Below are 20,430 nucleotides of genomic sequence, written 5' to 3' on the forward strand. Positions count from 1 at the left end.
CAAACCATGTTTCATGAGCTTGCACTTTAGGGTTTATAAACATAACCATATCCAATTCGAAAGAAAGCATCCAGGCCAGGGAACCATAACTAGTGTTTCTTCAATTATTCCCCCACTAGCCTTTGAGGAATACGTCCTTATCCACTAATCCCATTTGTTATGAAAGCCCCACCGGTGCTACTCTTAAGAGTGAACAAGAAATTCTGGGTGTACATCCAAATGGGGATGGATAAGAATGAGAGACAAAAAAAAAAAAACCAAAAAACAAACAAAAAAAAACCCCAAAACCCCTGCTTACTAAACATCATGAAATCACCAAGGCATTCTGTTTTAAGTCCAAATAAAAATCACTCTCCAAGATATTAGGCTTTAAGTCATCAAAATAAGCTTCTTGAAGGCATATTACCATGTGTATCCTTGACACCTGGCATAGTACCCTGTCCCCAGGAGATAGATGTCTATGAACATATGATGACCAAGAAAGTAAACAGCTATGTAGCCTAAAAGTAGGGTGAAGATGACCTACCATTACTTGGTCTCCAAAATAATACCCAAATCTCTCAACACAGAATATATGAGCAAAAGGGGAATAATTTGAACCACTTAATATTTAATTCTGGAAAGACACAAGGCTCTTTATACCTTAAAAGATTTATAAAAACTAAGAAGGAAAACAAAAATGATGAAGGATTTATAGAGAAGACACAAGTGGCAGAATTGAATAATAGGAATGCAAACATGCCAAGAAGCAATTGGATGGGTTGGGTGTGTATGTGAATGTTGGGGTGGATAGAGTGAGCACAGGAGAAATAAAAGAAGCCAAGTTGCCACAGGATTCTAAAAGAGTTTAAGGAAGCCACTTCTTCATGTCTTTATGTCAAAAACAAAAATGTATCAATACAAAGTTAGGTGTGGTTCACACAAGGAAGAAAAATAGGACAATTTAAGCCATGCTTCCAGACTCAGTAGATAGGAGAGAAGTGCTCAAAGGAAGTGGCATCCCACCCTCCAGATGATAAAAGCACACGTGAGATTAGTGATGAGGTGAAAAGAGAGGCAACCGAAGAAACTTGCAAATGGTTAAATCCCTTGGTATATCTGGAGGGAGCTTAATAAGGCCTCAGAACTGCAAAGGACAAGGCAATGTGACAGACAGACTGATAGATGATCAGTACACAGATGAACACATACACACTGCTTGTGGAGGGTAAATGACCTTGTGGAGGGGAAGTCTGCAACTCATAGCAACGGCAAAACAATGCACTTCCCAACGGCCCACATTCAGAAAACTTGTACCTAACATTAAGCTTTGTTGTTTTTTTTTCTTTTTCTATGCACATTCACATCAGTATGGCTTATAACAAAGACTTGAACTCATCATCAAAACCCAATAATAGTACAATCACCAGATAAACTCTCATACACTCACAATGTAGAGTAGCAGGCAGTCATTGAATATGCCAAGAATTGGAAATGATTGGGGAGAATGGGGTGTGTGCAGTTTAAATTTGTGGGTGGAGGTATAAAGTGTATTACATGATCCCAGTTTTGAACAAAAAAAAAATCAAAGTTTTGAAAAAGCAAAGGATACAACAAGAGATTACAGTGGTTCTTAGTTCTTGTGGCAAGAATACAGAAAATTTACTTTCTTCCTTCTGTATCACGTTGTTCAAGTTTGGCACAATGAATATAGCAGGTTTGCAATAAAAAGTTATTTAAAACTACCCAAATGAAAACAACCATCTGTGGGTTATCACTGAGTGTTCTCAGTGGTCTTTCCTACAAACCATATATTTTATAAGGGTAAATACAACCTTGTGGAGGTCTGAATGAGTTTCCCAGTAGGCATGCTGATAATGGGGTTGGGGAGATATAGGCCACTTATATAGGGAGATAGGGGTCTCACAGTGCATAATGGTAGATCTTCATTGAGTAAAGCTTTGTCATTTTAATAGACCAAACAAGCCTCAGTCTCTTTTTCTATATTTTGCTTACCAATTTCATTTTGGGTTCAAACAATAACTGGTTTAGAAAGCAATAGAAGGAAAGTGGGAAACAGGGAGTACCACCTTGCTGGCAGAAACATAAAGAACAACAGAAAGCAATACTGCAGGATTCAAAAAGATTTTCCAAGTGATTTTAGCTGGCAGTTTATCTGATGGCCTCCTCCCTTCCCCTCTTCTGGGGTGTCTCTCATCATCTGCTTGCAGAAGGGTCCTTAGCCAGAGTCTCCAGTCCTTTTTGACTTTTAGTTACAGAGAAGTAGGGACACTTACAGATGTGAGTGACTGGGATGGAGGTCGTCTCCCCGTAGCTTTTGGTCTGCTTGTGGTTGGGTGGCTGAGTTTCTCAGTAGATGATATCACAGAGTCAAAACCTTCTAGGTCTAAAACAAAATGAAACAGGGTTTTCAAAAGAAAATAAGAAGGATAAAGGGCTCTTATAGTATTTTATACACGCTTCTTACCCTTAATAAGCATCCTGTCAATCTAGAGTATGCTTTATCTTTTACGAAGGCCATTAATACCCTTGGGTCATTCAATAAAGGACTCGAATGGAACACAAGAACTATTTTCTCTCAGCTTAGCAAGCTTAGTATGCTAGCAAGCAAAAGAAAAACAGCTCTTGCCTTTTTCCCTTCAACAATCACATTCACAAACCTTTCAAAAGCTACAGAACAGGAATTAGAGGAGGATTCATCTCTCTTTCACAAGTCTAACCATTTTAGTAGACAGCACAGTCGAAGTCTCAACACAAAAGAAGTTACCACAGGTATAATAGTCATGGCGATATGAATGCTGGTTGTTGTTGATTCTAAAAGACAAGATGTCAGAGCTGCCTCATCTGTTTGGACCACAATGGTCAGGTCATCAGGTGTCACCCTATTAGACAAAGCTCCTAGGCAAGGGGATCAGGCTCAGATAACTGAGTCCGACTCTGTTGTTTCCAGAATCATCATTCAGTGGTGACATTATCTTCAACAGTCATCTATCTGTCCATCCATCCATTCATTCCATATTTAAACATCTTAAATATATCAAATTTAAAAAAAAAAGTAAGTTACGGCCTCTGCAGCACTGGGCCTCGCAGCAATGAGCAGCACTGAGCCTCTGCAGTGCTGGGATTATTGACATGTACCATCGCCCTGAACACCTGTTATTGAACAACTACTCTGTGCCATACAGGGTAAAAGTTACTAAGATGACACCAGGAAATGTGCTTATTTCATAGTGATGGACAATCAGATAAACGTAAAGTCACATGTGTCCTCATGTGTCAGGAGGAAGGCCTCTGCCTTTACTTTGACACGATTGTCAAACGATCAGGACAAAGGGTTCTGGTATTTTAGAGCCTTCTGGGATTTCCAAACCAAGTGCAATATAAATGAGAGGCTCAGAGGAATGAGCAGCGGGAAGGACCCACTAATGCCATTATTGCCATGATAAGAGCAACACCTTCAGAATCATAAAAGGAGAACTTATCAGAGCAGTGTTGAGGCCCGTCTGGAGCCCATTAGCATCTAGCACCTGAGAGGAGCTCATAAAAGGTCTTACTTCTTCAGCTGACTCAGCAAGGAACCAGGAGGATCCTGGGCTGGGGGAAGGCACAGATACACACTGTTGGGACACACTTGTCCAGAGCTGGCTGACTGGGCTGGCCCCTCTCAGGAGCCTTCCCTTTAAATAATCCGATTGTCTTAACAGGTTCCTCTCTGGGCTCTACCATGGGACTTAATTCTATGAAGTATGTGTTGTCTGAAATAGAAATTCCTATTACACTGCTGGATTGATGTGAAAAAGGCCATTATGTGACATTAACATATCAAATCATCTTTTTAAAATCAGTTTTTCTCCAGATACAAAAGTAATACACGTTTCACGCAGATTTTTATGTGAAACTGTAAGAAAAGAAACAAGAAAGTCAATGATAATCTCACCACATTGAGACAACCACTGCTAGTATTTCAGTATATTTTCCTCCAGGCTTTTTGAAAATAAGACATTATAACTCCTGTTATATATCATATTGTACTCTGCTTATTTCACTTAACCTTGGATGTCATGTCTCTAAAAATTCTTCATACTTTATATAATCTTCGATGGTACTGCAATTCCTCATTTATTCTAGTCCCTGCTGTTGGATAATTCATCTTCAAATCATTCCCCCTCCTATTTGTTGCTATTATAGAAAAACTGCAAACAACTCCAGCATGCACTCAATGTGCAATGCTTTCAGCAGGTTAGCCAAGCAGATGCTGGGCTGCTCTGCAAAAAGGGAATGGAGTCTCAGACAGGATGGCTTGCTGGTAGGGGTGAGGGCTGGCTGGGGAGGGCAGAAGACACAATGAAGGGCAGGGGAAGCCTCAGGGAGCAGACAGAGCAAGGAAACTAAACAGAGGAGCAGATGCTGAGGAGACAGCAAGGAGAGGGAATGGAAGAGAAAGCTGTTGAAAGTTCCAAGGAACAAGCCATTGCCAAGGGCCCTGGCTGGGAGCTCCCAGGACTGAGCTGCCCGATGTATATCATCACCCTGTCCAGGAAACCAAAACAAGCTCTGGAGGCAAAATCTCAGCAGGGTGAAGTGATTAAAGAACAACTAAAGGCCAATTGACTCCAGTCGTCCGCTGAATAGCTGGAGCTGATTCCTGTAGACAATTGTTTTATCAGAAGCTGGGAGAAGAGGAAAGAGAGACCAGAGAAGGAGGTAGAGAGAGAATGGGTAGGGAGAGGAAAAGAGAGTGTATGTGTGTGTGTGTGTGTGTGGGAGGCAGGACACAGATACACATGGAGTCCAAGCTGATGTTGGTCCTCTACCTTATTTCTTGAGACAGGGTCTCTTGCTAAACCTGGAGATCACAGATTCAGCTAGTCTGGCAGGCTAACTGAGGCTCCTGTTTCTACCTCCCTTGCTGGGCTGTTCCAGGGGATTCCCTGGGAGTACACAGCCTGCCAAGGCAAGTTGTAGGGAATAAATGTCGTCAGTAAAGTGGCTCCTCTAGCACCTGGTGAAGGAGTGTTAGCCTGACAAGCAAAAGCTACAGAGATGTTGAAGCTCTTGCCAAAAGCATTTGGTTACAGGCTCAAATAGTTGACAACAGATGAGACAGACACCCTTAGGGCTGGAAACAGGAGGCTGAGGCGCAGTGAGGCAGCATGCAGAATGGAAAAGGAGAGGGGTGCTGGAACTACAGTCGAAGATGGGCCACCCTGGGACACGGCATACAGAAACAACTAAGTTCGCACCAGGAAATGTCTATTTCAATTGCAGGTGCTTGAGGCCTTGCTAGATAGTTCATGCTAAGAAAGTAACTTATCCTTTCATAGACAGAAGATTCCAGCTCTGCCCTCATGTACCTCCCAGCCCACTGTATGGGATTCTGCCCTAATAACCTATGACCTCATATCTGGAGTATGTACAGAGCAAAAGATTAATTAAGGAGGGCTCCATCTACACAATTATAGAGGGTGAGATATTTTGGTTGCACGGCTTCTGTAGGATCATCCACGCTCCTATAAGCAACCCCTCATCCATGCTGTATAAGGCCAAGAAACTCATTGATCCCAAGTTGGACTTTATCAGAATCATACTCCACTCTGCCTTTGGTGCCCTATCTGAGGGAGGGCACATTTTTTTTCATGTTTCTCAGGGAAAAGTTCATGTAACAGGCTCTAATGTTCTTAGAATGACTTGGAAGCATGGTGTTCACTGCCTACATTCGAGCTGTGAGACATAGGAAAGCAGGACTACCTCATTCCTAGGGTGGGGGGAGGGACATGCTTGCTATTCTGTTAAGCTAAGAAGGAACAAATGAATGAATTAACTATCTCAAGGAAGACTCCTGCTCTAGAGGTAGCTCTTAGTAGGATGCAGTGTGGCAGCTGCAGGGCAGAAGGCAGTGTTCTGTGCCATGACAGCAGGGAAAGAGCTTGGCCAGCTCCCTTAGCTCTATTGGCTGAGTTTGTACTAAAAAGACCTAGGCATGTTGGAGGCTAGCCACACTCAGCAAGCATCTCCATGACAGATGGCCAAAAAGTCTGCCTTGTTTATGTCACTCATCAGTAAGAGGAGGGTCAGAGTCCCTCATGGGGAGCCACTTTTAGCCTCTTAATGCACATTTCAGCCAAGTTTAATTTTCTACAGTTTTAGCTTATAAAGAACATTCTTTTGAATACTAATAGAACCAAACTGCCACAAAAAAGCTATCCCAAAGATGAGGTTACTTGCTGCAAAGGGAACCTCAAGTTATCTTGGTGTGTTCCCACAGACTGAAAATTGCCACATACTTCTGCTTTCTGATGGGGGAAGGGGACACACTCTTCAATATTGTCACGTAAATTCTCAGTGGCCTAGGGTATGCTCATGACTGTGGCCATGGTAGCTGTGATTAAGGAAGAATTTCCATGACTAACTCATTGTGGTGTGAAGAAAATGTCCCAATTTTCATGGCGGTTTTGAAGTGAATCAAGCTGAAACTTGATATGTGCTTTCTCAGCCTAGCTGGGAAAGTTTTCCTCCTAATGAAAAAGGTTTTAAATGCCCATAAGCTAGTCCAAAAACGATTAAGCTGGCTAGCACTGAGGTTGGGATTTTCTTTTTCTTTTTAAGTTTCATAAGGGTAAGAGGCTCTTGGCTTTTGAGACAACTGGAAGAGGAACCCTCTGTGGACATACGTGGGTGATTCATATTGGACACGATGGAGTCAGCTTGGCAAGGGCTGAGCCTTTTCGTGGCACCAGGAACTGCCCATTTTCCATGAACTTCAGTCATGCCCTATTTAGCTCAATTAGAACATGTAGCCTCGTTTTCCATGGATGAGAGGAATGGTCCCAGTGACCACAGGTGACCTAAAAGCACATCCACTGAAAAACAGGAAAAATAGTCAAAAGTTGGAGGCAGGTCAGCTGTCACTAACTGAGCTGTGCAGCCTATCATACATGGGCTCTGTTTATTCACTACTGCTGCTGCTCAAGTTGCTCCCCAATTGATAATGGAAGCCTGCTAAGGTGTAGAGTGGTCATATCACCATCTCCTGGTATCTCTAGAAACCACCCTATCTGCATATCCCCCGTTAAGGTTGCTGGAACTCTGGCCTGGAATCCTGGTAAGTGCATCATCTTTCACTTTAAGTCCTCTGCCATTCCACATATTAACACCAGAGAGAAATGTACAAAAGGCCTCAGACTATCTGCCTAGCTCCCTCCTTCTGTGTTGTGGAGGCTCAATACCAATGACTTCGTCCCCTTTTAATTGGTCAGACTGTACCTCAAGGCCTGGATTACCTGCTCTCTCCCACTAATACACAACTCCCATCTCAGTATTTAGCACCCTGCATTGACTTTCCATGTTGACTTACTGTGGCTTTTATCCGTTTTCCCTGGCCTAACATCATTCTAGGCTTGTGGATAAGTGTTCAATAAATTGTTGTTTAACAGACTGACAAACAACCTTGATAGCTGTGCTTTCTAGAGAGAAAATGAGCCCATAGAGGAAAGACAGAAAGCAAGGAAGAAAGGGATGAAGAAGGGGAGGGGACAGGGACGGAGAACAGGAATGAATTATGTGGGCAATCAGCTTCACAGGGTTATTCTCCCATAATGAGAGCTTGTGGATTATACCACACAGGTGGAATTTTGTTTTCATATGCTATTAGTGAAGGTATAGGATTAGAGAAGGTATAGGATCTAAGAGCAGGACTGGCAGTCTAAACTCCCTTCCTTGGTTTTACAAGACTTAGATGGGAAAATGCCAAGCCCACAGGACTGCAGATGCTTTCTCTGCAATGAAACAACATCATAAGACATGGTGGGCAAATCTCACCCCACATATCAGCCATTTGATTGCTGTAAAAAAAAATCTGTGCAAATTATAAACAGGGGCCAATTTTAGAGCTCAAATAAACACCTGTCGCAGCTGAGCCACCAATGGAAAAATGAGCAGCGATTAACATCTGCATCTGCATCTCCAGAATCCATAAGGATAGAACAGACTAGCTGCTTTGTTTGCATTTACAATCCAGGTGTGAGGCTCACATGACACAGCTGCCAACAGAATACATGTTTTAAATCCATTTACCACTATCCCACCAACTCCATGCTTCATGCACAAACCCATTCCTCAGGCCATACATCCCTCCAGATATGTGTATGCAAAATGAAAGCCAGAGTCAGTCTCTCCCAATCTATGAACCAACAACCAGCAGGTAGAAGGTGGGGTTGCTTCAAGCCAAATAAATGCTACATAGAGTCTGAGAGCTGAGTGACACCTCCTCCCTGCTTGCTCTCACATACGTCTTCAGCTCAGTGGCTTCTGTGGATGTAGCAAAGGTTATGACAGAAGTCTGTTTGCTGTAAAAGACATTTTTGTGCCCCAAAATTTGTAATGTTGAGGATGACAGGGTGTCTATACACAGCAAAGACAGAGACACTTAAGGCACCAGGCTGGATGCAGACTAGGAATACCCTGCCTATAGACAAGAAGTGATAGAAATACCCAGAGAGGAATTCTGGGTCTATCTGCAAGTCCAATGTGGCAGGTAGGCACTGTGAATCTTTTCCAAGCTTAGGGGTGAAAATGACTGAATACTGTACACATGTATGAACTTCACAAATAAATAAGGAAAACCAGTGCCAGCCTAAAAACAATAATAAAAAACTAATCTCACTTTAGGTTGAAGGTTTTATGGGTGGGTTGGTATCCTTATCCCTCTACTGGGATCCCTTATCCTGCTTGACTACAGGAAGTGGCCACTTCAGGCTCCATATCCCCCACAAGAAGGGGAGGGTGGGATGGTGGGAACAGCTGTGTGAAAGGGGACCTGGAGTGGGAGGCTTCTATCAGGATGTAAAGTGAGTAAATAAATAAACTAATGAGGAAAAACTAATCATAACTAGATGGGTTGCCAAAGCCAAGTGTGCCCTGTCAGGGGTGCACAGGTGGAATGAGTACCTTGCTTCTAATGTGAGCCAGTAACAATAAAGATCTGTAAATGGAACCAGTTAGTTAATAATGCTTTAAAGGACCAAGTAGAACCCCATCATTGGTCTACTTCCTGTAGGACTCAAAGATGGCTTTTGAAATGAGTGCTGGTGGTCAGGCTGACCTGTTTATTCCATGACACCCTATGCTATGAGCAGGAAGGGGAGGAACTTAGGAAAGGCCCAGAGTGAGACAGGGGGAGGGCCAGGCCTAGATGCTCTTTGGAATTAAACACATCTTCAGAAGCACCAGACAGCAATGAAACTGTGGGCTAAGGGGAAATCGCACAGATGTAGGCAGTACAGCCTCTTTTGCTTTGTGGAATAAAATGTCTGACCCTCAGACCACCCTCTCTTCTTTTTGGCACACATTGAGAAATGCAGAGTGTTTCTCAAATACTCATGATAGCAATTTCTATTTGATCTTGACTCATGTCCCTAAATAGGAGCCAGAGTAGCACACATATACATGTGCACCCCATATTGTCCCACACACTATTTAACTGAGTGAAAACCACAACTGCACCTGCCAATCTTTGCCTCGGGTAGTATCAAACATATCTAGGGTCCCGAAGGCTGTCTGAAGGTCACTGCTAAGGTGTCAGGATGAGCAAGCTGTGCCTCTCAGATGAAAGTTCTCATGTCTGAGCAACTAACCCCGAGAGAGCTGGAAGGTGTGGTCCAATGTTCACACATAACTCTCAGCCAGAAGACTATTTAGAAGTCGCCAAATGTTAGTCATGGAGTTGACTATGGGAGGACACTATATCCCAATGATATATGCAGAAATTCCTTGAAGATCTGAAGTGATATAATGACTAATAACTGGCTCTGCAGTTCTGAAGGAGTCTTAATGTGAACATACAATAGGAAATCTTTAGTAGATAGGGGACTGAAAGGTCAATGGTTCAAAGCCAGATGATCTAAGTCTTTTCTCAGACTCTGCCTACAAAAGCTTTAAAAATTATTTCTTATAGGAAAAGGTAGACATTGCAAAATGTGGCAAGAATTTAATCACTTATTAACCAAAGATACAAAAAAGAATTGTCTTAATGGTCGCTTTATGTTTATTAAGTTGCTTTATGTATGCCTTGCAAGTTATACTATAGAGATTTAGAATCTAGTACTGATTAAATTTGATGTCTGTTTTATTGAATACTTTAAACATTAGCTAGTAAATCAACATACAATAATATCCAATCTCAAAAATAATGTTTTCTCACTATGTAAAAACAAGGTGTAACTTGTATCACTTTTTCTAGGGTACATAACTTGTCACAAGCCTGAGAGAGACACAAGAGTGCTCTTTCTGTCTCTGTCTCTCTGTTTCTGTATCTTTCTCCCTCCCTCCCTCCACATTTACTGTCTGTCTTCCTCTCTCCCTTCCCTTGTAACTACATTACTGGTTGATGTTTAAATACATTTTTCCAATATTTATTTACTTTTTTGTGTATAGAGTCAGCGGCTTCCAAAAGCTCTGAAATTGCTTTAAAAATATTTTTTATGGAGATTCTCAGGAAAATTGGGAAACTCTAAGAAATGCAAGGCTCCATTTGAGGTGTGTGTGTGGGGGCTGCATCTTTAAGTCCAGTTCCCAGTTTCCCAATCAGCTTCTTGAGTTGACCTCTATGACACTGATACGTAAGATGGGGTCATTCCTGGTCATTTATGTGGCTGTCCTATATACTGTAGGATATTCATTGTCATTCCTGGCCTTTACTCACAAGTAAGTACTGCTTCCATTCCTGTGACATGACAAAAACGTCCCCAGACACCACTACCACCTGTCCTTTGGCGAGCACAGTTTTGATCACTGGTATAGAACGGTTTCATGGAAATTTGGGCTCCCAGCTGCTTCTTCCTAGCCAGCTAGTTAACTTTGCCAAAAACACTTGGCCATCTTTATTCACAATTTCTTTGCTCTGAAACCACATAATCACCATATTGTTCCTCAGGGATGTTGATGAGAAAAATATGTAAGACAGGTGGTAGGCACCCAGCACCTGCCAGCTCCTTCTCTCCTCCTCCTTGCTTGCTGCCACTGCAGTAATTTCAGCACTAGGGAGAAGGGAGAAGAAAGGAAGCGTCTACCCTCCATCTGTACTGGAGGAATGAGCATAGCAACACATTTATACACATATAGAGCTATATTTCCCTAGAGGCAACTACCTGCAACTGCACCTCAGACAGGAATGAGGAACAGTAAGGATATGCTTTATTTCATGTGAAAAATGTGCAGATTTCACAGCCTGAGAGGATGACTTCCCCACCCCCAAACCCCATACAGGGTTTTAGGGAGACTTCAAGAAAGCTCGAAAACATAGTTCTATGTATAACAGATTGTTGGTATTGTTCTACATAGTCGGTTATTTTTAAAATGGAAAAGGAACATTTCTAAACATCATACTTATACAGGAGTAGTATATATGTGTTTTTGTACATATGTCTGTGTTCATGTGTGTGCATGTGCACGTGTGTGGAGGCCAGAGGATGATCTTGAAATCTTGGGTACTGTTCCTCGGGATCTGCCTAGCTTTTGATGTTTCAGAGATAGGGACATAGGGACTCTTATTGGAACTCACTGAAAAGACTAGGTTGGTCAGCCAGCAAACCAGGGGGATCCATCCCTCTGTATTTACCTCCTCTGTGTTGAAATTACAAGCACATGGCACCACATTTTAAAAACATGGGTCCTTCAGATTAAACTCAGGTCCTATAACTTAAAAAAAAAATCCCCTGTGATTTTAATGTAAATCAATTCATTCTTCTTTTTAACAGCTTTACTGAAGTATAAATTATAAACCATAAAGCCATCCATTTTAATTATACAACAATAATTTGTAGTAAATTTACAGAGCTATATATCACTATGATTGAGTTTAAGTGTTTCTAACTGATCCCCAGATTGAATGGCTCTTAACAGTATTCCTAACACATAGGAAAGTACTTTTCCAATCCCTGGTCCAAAGGAAGCATAGTCATCAGGCATCCATGAGAGATTCATCCAGGAACAATCTGAGAATAAGTTGAAGTTAGCCTTCAAATTCTTTTAATCAAATCTGCTGACTTGAAAGTCCACAACTCTTGGCCCTCAAATTGACTACAATGTGATGTGTTTGGTGGGTCAAACTCAAGACCTAGAGGAAAATGCCACCTTCCTTAAGTGAAGAGGGTAGTGGTGGCATAAAGAAGTTGTAACCAGAAGCTTAAGTGGACTTGAACAGAATAGAACAAAAACAAAGATGCCAAGCAACTGGGAAGGAATGAATTATAATTGCCCTAAGTCAATTCATTGAAGCTCTGTGGCGTAGTTCATAGGCTGCTTCCCATCTGGAGGTCCATTGCTATGTGCTTCAGAAGGAAAAGAACTGAAAAATCTCCTGATTGTATTGAAGTGTAACAATAAATCTCACCATGCGGTGGGAGCTACAATATAAGGAATAATAAAAGTAAATGTTATGGCACTTAACTTCATGGCCTATAATCTCCCATTCAATCAGAACAGAGATTCTTCCATCACTGAGAGAGAACTGGACAATTTAATTTTCATTTCTATTCATGCACAAGCCTGTGTTGGAGCGCTTCCATATTTTCTATTATGCTATTTGAAAAATGGCTGCATAGTTTGATACAAACAATATCTCAATCTGACATCAACAGCTTAGTTTTGGACCAATTGATTTCATTCTAAATTATCGTTGGCTGACAGATGCTGAGAGCTGCCCACACAAGATCTGAAAAAGCCATGTTCTCTAATTTAATATTATAATAATTTTAAATTACAGCTTTATTAAGAGGAAACAGATTTATTTATAGCGAACACTGATGGTTTCTAATGATGTTCGGGGCTGCATTATGCTATTCAATGCAGCCCACATTCGGACAGCTTCAATTGTTTGACTCACTAACAAACAACATTCTGGTACAAATAATGTCCTTCTTGGTTCAAAGCAAAGGAATCCGACAAAAGCAGTTCCAGAGAGAGAGAGAGCCACCCTGTTTTCTCCTTGACCAATCCACCTGCAAAGGGCATTTCTGTCTTTGGGTTTAAAGACATTCTGCTTAAAAATCTGCTTGTCCCTTGGCTTCTGTAAAGTGGTGAGATCCCTTTTTTCCCTCATTGAATGTGGATTTTGTCAGGGTATGGTCTTCACCCCTAGCTGAATCTCACCCTTTTTAAATCTCTTTGTGGTCTGTCATGGTGGTGTTTGTACTGTGTGCATGCACATGTATACATGCATGAGTGTTTAGGTGGGTGCACATATTGCATGACATGGTACCTATAGGAAGATTAGAGGACAACCTTGGGTGCTGGTCCTCACCATCATTGTCTACTTTGTTTGAGGCATGGTCCCTTAAAAGTCTGTGTCTACAAAAGCAGCTTCAACTTCAGGGGATTCTCCTGTCTTTGCCTCCCATCTTGCTGAAGGAGCACCAGGATTACAGATGCTTGCTACTATGTTCATTATGTGGGTTCAGTCAGGTCCTCTTTACCCAGGGACATTTCTCAAGCACCTTCGTTAAAAATTGTTTGATCTTTTTTTTTATGATAAATTTTGATTTTACCTTCCTAGCCCAGAAGACACCTCTAAGCAAACAATATTAATATAAACATTTCTATCTTTTTGCCAACCACCAAGGATTTTGACATAATTCTGGAAGACAAGGTAAGGAAGTCGATTGAATTGATAACAAAGCAAGGGAAGCCACCCAGGCCAGAAACAACAGCTCCAGAACTCAGGCTTGTAGCCACCAATCCTATATTTCCTTCCCTAGCAGTGCTTATGTGAAACTCAACCTTTACCTCCAATCCCTGCCTGTCTCTAAATCCTTGAACCTCCACTCTGACTCCATCCAGGACTGACATGGGGCATGTGTACAAATCTCAAAGTCAATGTGCTTAACTAAACCCATCCAACTTATTGACATCTAGCTTTCCTTTATCTGATTGGTCCCACCAAGCTCTTCAGCATTTAATATACTAATTTTGAAGTTTGATACATCACTTCAGTGTCCCATCAATGGCTTCCACTGTCTCTAGAATAAATTACAAATCCATCCCCCTCCTTAAACCCAGTTTGATCCCTACTTATATTTCCAAGTCAATTCCTCTACTCAGCACAAACATTCTACTACAGTCAGGCTGATCTATCTAAGCTTTCAGCACTTCCCCATGTGATTCCCCTGCCTGCCCCGACTTGTGCCTAAGCAAAGCCAAGATACAGATAACTGTGCTCTTTTGTAGAGCTTGTCCCACCCTGCTGCCACAAAGGAACATCCTGATCAGTATTATGTTCTACTACTTAGTTGTTACTTACACCTGTAGGGTCATCTCTTTTGTTATCCAGTATCTTATAAATCCACAGAAGCAGACATGTGTGTAAGGGTGTTTGTGTAGTAGCTATTCCAGTATTTCCTGGTTGACAACATAGCTTCCCAGCAGCATTTCTTAAAAGTCAAAGAATCTACACTTTAGGTTGTTAAAGTTGATACTCTTCTGGGATTAATGTCTTCAGAGCAAAAATGAAAGAAAACCCCTCAGCACCATTTCTATGGGTTTCCAAATACAACTGGGACCTAGTTCCCATACTATGAAAAGCACTTGGAAAAATTCTTCCCCTATCCATGCCACCAATATTTCTCAACTACTTGGTCAGATTAGAAAACGTGCTGGTCATACTTCTGCAATAGCCATCCTAGACACATTAAGAGCCGGCAAAAGCAACGGTCAAAGGCCAGTGCTCTTAGAAAAGCCAGATGCTTAGCATTCTGTATTCTAGAGAAAGAAAGACAACTTATCTTCCTGTGTGAAGTCCCATGCAAGACCTTTACCAGTATTCCACCAGTTAGTTGTTCTGGCTAACAACACAGACTGAATACCAAGGCACAGTGGGAGAACCATAATTTTTTTCTTTTTTTTTTTAAATTGGATGTTTTATTTACATTTCATGTTATCCCCTTACCCCATCCCCCCAGGAACTCCTTATCCCATTGCCCCTCTTCCTGCTTCTCTGCGGATATGCCCCTACCTACCCCCCCACTCCCACCTCCCCACCCTTGAATTCCCCCCACTGGGCATCCAGCCTTCATGGGACCAAGGATCTCCTCTCCCATCTATGCCCAACAAGGCCCTCCACCCTTATATATACAGCTGGAGCCATGGATCCCTCCCTAAGTGCTCCCAGGCTGGTGGTTTAGACCCTGGGAGCTCTGGTTGGTTGGCATTGTTGCTCTCCTCATGGGGCCGCAAACCCTTTCAGCTCCATTGGGAACCCCTTGTTAAGTTCAATGGTTAGCTGTGAACATCTGCCTCTGAATATGTCAAACTCTGGCAGACCTCTAGGGACACAGCTATATCAGGCTCTTGTCCATATGCACTTCCTGATATCCACATCAGTGTCTACCTTTGGTGACTGCACATGGGATGGATACCCAGGTGGAATGGTCTCCAGACCATTAATTTAGTCTAGCCTTTCAATCAGTATTCACTACACTGTTCTTTCCTGCTCTTTTACCCAATGAAAACCCAGAGCTAGCCAGTTTTAACTGTTGGGTTATGCTTCATGACAGATTCTCAAAGGCTAAATAAGAATAGAAACCAACTTCTGGAAGCAGCAAATGTATTTTTGGTATTTACAGTCACAACCAAGTATCCTACACACAAGGCCTCCTAAGGTCAGGCCAGATACTTCAGGTCAGCAGTTTTCAAAGATGTGATCCTATTAGCAGATTCACAAAAAAACAAAAACAAAACAAAAACCCAGTATCCAACCTTGGGGGTCACATCAGGCAGGCTGGGAGATTGCTCATGGCAGGCATTCTGCTGCTTTTGTAGGGCCTGCCAACTGTTGGGCATTTGTTTCTAAATTAAGTGGCCAACACAGATGATTATGAAAATCTATCTTCTATGTCAAATCAATCCCACTAATAACTGCCAGATGTTGGGAGTGAGTGGATTGGAGGAAGGTGGGTGTGGCTAGAAATGAGCAACATGGCCTGACATGGTAGCCTGTAATCCTAGAATTTGGAAGGTGAAGGCAGGAGCATTGTGAGTTTGCGACAATAATATTACATTACTAACATATTATTAGTATTATATTATTATAGTAAGTACATTATTATAATCACACTGGCTACTCCAGTGTGATGGTTAGTTATAATTATCAATGGGAAAAAGTCTAGAATCTCCCGAGGAGGGTGTCTCAATGAGGGTTTGTTTAGATCAGGTTGTCTCATGGGTATATCTATGGAGGATTATCTTGATTACACTGAGGTGGCAAAAGTCACCCATTGTAGATGGCACCCATTCCTAGGCAGGAGGAGATCCTGAACTGTATTATAGTGGAGAACACAAGCTACATTTACTCTCTTTGCTCTTATTAATAGGTATGATTGGCTGCTTCAAGCTCCTTGCTGCCTTGATTTTCTCACAATGATGGACTGTAGCCTGGAATTGTGATCTAGCCTTGTGACCCTTCTCCTCTAAGCTGCTTTTTTGGCCAGGGTATTTTACCATAGCAAGTGGAAAGGAAAACTAGGATGCTGGGGCTCTATAAAGAGAACCAGCCTAAACAATAAAGCAAAACAAAGCAAAAACCAAAAGGGCTGAAATGAAACAAAGAAAACAAAACAAAAGCAAAGACAAAGGAAAGAAAAAGAAATAGGCAACATGAAGAATCCTGGTTGTGACAGTATGAATCTTGACTATGTTAGCAGATACACACAGAAGAAAATTGCAGAGACTTACACATACACACATACCAGTAAAACTTGGTGAACTTGTATAAGACTAGTGAGATGCAATACATCAGTGTCCATATAACACTATAATTTTGATAAATGTGACAATGGGATGTGCAGGAGGAAAATATATATCGTTTCTAAATTCTGACTGTGAATCTGTAATGAACTCATAATCAAACATTAATTAAAATAAGGGCAATTTCAAAATGTAACCCTCTAAAGTAGAATGCAGGAGAATGCTACCTTATGACAATAGGTTAAAAAAAAAGACACTGCACTTAAAAAAAATCTGGACTTGAGACTTAACATCCCAAAAGGGTTATTACCCAGTTCAGACTGCCAGCTGCCTCAAATCCATCCAGATATACCCCCCCAAAGGACCTTTGACTTTTGTTTACTCAGAGTGACTTTAACACCTCCCACCCCCATTTATCACACAGTGCTGGTTTGACCTTGGGAAACCGAGTCCCTCATGTTTTGTAGTAAGTGGCAATTACCATACACAAGAAGCTCATTTTAACTTAAAGTCAAAGTACTTAGTGCCACTTCTACAGTGAACTCTGACATTGTGCATTTGCACCCTTTCTGAGGCTGGAAAACATGAACTAAGTGTCTGTGCCTACTTCTACAACAACTTTCATTCATCACTGCTCTTCACTAGCACTTGTAAGGAATTTTGCTAAGGCCAGGGAGGGAGGCTAAAACCCAGGTACTTCGTTTTCAGGTAGAAATCAAATTATTTACTTTCCTTGTCAGTGACACTTAAAACCCAGCGGAGGCCAAGAGCCTAGCATTTCAGTCACCACAATAGAGCCCATCACATTGCTTGAAGAGGCAAGGCAGGCCCCACAGTTCTTTTCTAATAATGCAAAGAGAAGCAGAGCAAGTTAAGTCTTCACTCACCAATATCATTGCTGCGGTCAGAGAGGTCCTTATCCAGGATGCCAGAGAGTGTGCTGCCTGCCAAGTCAATCTTTGGGCTGTCACCCCTACATTAAAAACACAAGTCCAGACATTTAATAATCAATGTGTGTCCTTCTCATTTCTTTCTTGCTGCTCACACATTAAGGAGGGGAGAATGGCATTGTCGCCTGTGCAGGGAGCCAAAGGGAGGTACTGAGACCCAATGAGCTGTCCAGCCACATGGGCTGTGGTATAAACTGGCCAGCAGACTGGATGTCCCTCTGTTCTGCACACATTTTCTAAGATGGCTATTTTAATAATGACCCTTTGCCAATGTACTTCTAGCCACAAACCTTCCCGCTGTCTCCACAGGATGCAACACAGGCCTGCCTGTTCCTGCCCCATGGCCAAATAAGCACTGGCAAACCGGCTGCTTCCCTTTTAAGGAACACAGAATTTAGCCAATGCTTCTTGTCAAAGGTCAGCTACTTTTAACCTTGAGAAAAAGGTTCTCTGGCCTTGGGGCTGAGGTATCAGCCAGGTTGTTGACAGGCACAAGGTGTCAAGTTGAAATCTGGCAGCCCGAAGGCTGGCACTGGGGCACAAGTCTATAAAATTAGATAGCTTCTGGGTGGTCATGCCCCGCCCCAACACTATGCCCATTATGACATGAGTGAGTCGAGGATATGGGCTGGAAAAAGCCTACATATGGGATGGGAATAAGTCTCCAAGCTAAGGAAAGGTTTCTTTGTATACCAGCCTAAGATGCCTCCTTATTCCCCACAAAAGGCAGTGCTTAGGTCCTGTTAAGGAGATGAGTCCTAAATAAGGTTTTTCAAGGGCTGATCCTCACCATAACATGAGAGAGCCAAACAGTTGTTCCTATCAAAGCAATGGAAGTAGTCCATCTCAAAGTTTTTGAAAGTCACCATGGCCTAAAGTTAAACTATACCAGGAACAAATTTATTCCCCCAAACATCTACCCAATGTCTACTCTGCTAGAAGTATAGGGAGGGTGAAAGTGGGAAAGAACTACTCTGGAAAGGCTCATGGTGTGGATGGGATAGACTTACAGACCACTGCAGGTCCACAAGGCATGATAAGTACATGCCATAGTCCTGAGTAGGGCAGGGAATTCTATAGGGTACAGGGTATAATGGAGCATTATAGTTGGGCCTTGAGCATTCATGTGTGTATGTATATAAATTTATGAATACAAGCTGCTGTGCTAATTTAGTATTGCTAATATATGTTTAGAGCTATACTCTTGGGATTGGCTAACTTATGGGGGGGCGCTCATCCCTGGAGAAGACAGATTTACCTTCTCCCAGCAACCTTCAATTGCCAGTAGCTCTTATTCTAGGAGTGAGACCCTGTACGAATCCCCCCTCCACATCCACACACACTGGCATACCAGCAGGTCTGAGGAGACTGACTCATGGATGGGGGCCTGGTTCTCTTTCGGAAGGAAAGCATTTGGTCCAACTCTCACATGCTCCTCACTAGAGGGAAGACAGCTGAGAACTATTGGTATCAGGTTTCCTCTTCTGTTGTGCCTTTACTAAGGGTAACATGTCATAAATGCTACATGTCGTAAAGTCTGTTCTAGAATGTGCATTATGGGACTTGCTGGAACATTGAGATCTAGGTTAGACCAGAAGTCCAGGAAGAACATGATCTACTGTAGAGCTTAGAAGAGGAAATATCTTCACAGATGGGTGCCCCCCCCTTTTTTTACCTCGCTCAATATCCTAAGGCTTTGCCATCCCAAAGCCAGGGTTCATCTTAGACTCCCTTTCTATATCCTCTGACAACCAAAACTCAGGGCTCTCAAAGCCAGTGCTTCAGGTAGATACCAAGCCATTTGGTGTGGTGGGATGGAGGGGATTTATTTTCAAAACTTCTGATTATCAGGACCTCAGTATCTACTCTTGAAAGTATAGTCAACTTTTCACGAGTTCTACATACACAGATTCAACTAACTGTGAACTTTGCGGTACAACAATAAGACCCCAATGATAAGTTAGGCATTTCTCAAAAGGATATATACATGGCCAGTAGGTACATAGAAAACTGCTCAACATCACTTATAATCAGGATTATGCCCACAACTGCCATGATGTGTCACCTTACAGTAGTTAGAATTGCTAGTACCCAAAAGAAAACAATTAACTGGCAATGGTACTACATACCTATAATTTCATTACCTTGGAGGTGGAGGCAGGAGGATTACAAGTCTGGGACCAGCCCAGGATACATAATGGAAGTAGGAGGATTAAAACATTTTAGTACAAGAAGATGACTGGGAGGGGGGACAGTGAGCAGGATGTAAAGTGAATAAGTAAAATAATAAAATAAAAATATAAAAATTTAGTGTAGCCTGGGCTACAATAGAGACTCCTGCCTCAAGAAAAAAGTGGGGCTGGAAAGATGGTTAGAAGACATTTGTAATGATATCCTAGCTACCTGAGTTCAGTCCCTGGAAACTACATAAAGGTAGAAAGAAAGACTAAGTCCATAAGGTTGTCTTTTGACCTTCATACACTCACACAGGGATAGTTTTTAAAGAACAAAAATTAATGCTGATCTCAAAAAGAAAGGAAGGAAGGAAGGAAGGAAGGAAGGAAGGAAGGAAGGAAGGAAGGAAGGAAGGGGAAGGAAGGAAGGACAGACAGAACAAAAGAAAAGAAAAGAAAAGAAAAGAAAAGAAAAGAAAGAAAGAAAGAGGAAGAAAGGAAGGAAGGACAGACAGACAGACAGCCAGAACAAAAGAAAAGAAAGAAAGAAAGAAAGAAAGAAAGAAAGAAAG

The 20,430-nt window shown here is 42.0% G+C and overlaps 1 protein-coding gene across 5 annotated transcripts in view; it reads right to left on the reverse strand.

Moving 5' to 3' along the window:
• The window catches only part of Sh3kbp1 (SH3 domain containing kinase binding protein 1), a 330,974-nt gene that overhangs the window by 12,568 nt on the left and 297,976 nt on the right, over positions 1–20,430 (reverse strand). For 3 of the 5 annotated variants that reach the window (XM_028772689.1, XM_028772690.1, XM_028772691.1), the window contains 2 exons: positions 17,622–17,707; positions 2,277–2,386 (listed from right to left, as the gene is read on the reverse strand). In XM_028772689.1, the coding sequence (XP_028628522.1) occupies positions 2,277–2,386; positions 17,622–17,707 (196 nt within the window). Of the gene's footprint in view, positions 1–2,276; positions 2,387–17,621; positions 17,708–17,809; positions 18,210–20,430 lie in introns of those variants that run through there. The other 2 variants (XM_028772693.1, XM_028772692.1) reach the window with 1 other exon arrangement.

The sequence above is a fragment of the Grammomys surdaster genome, unplaced genomic scaffold, assembly GCF_004785775.1.
Source record: "Grammomys surdaster isolate TR1022 unplaced genomic scaffold, NIH_TR_1.0 217, whole genome shotgun sequence".
Lineage (NCBI taxonomy): Eukaryota > Metazoa > Chordata > Mammalia > Rodentia > Muridae > Grammomys > Grammomys surdaster.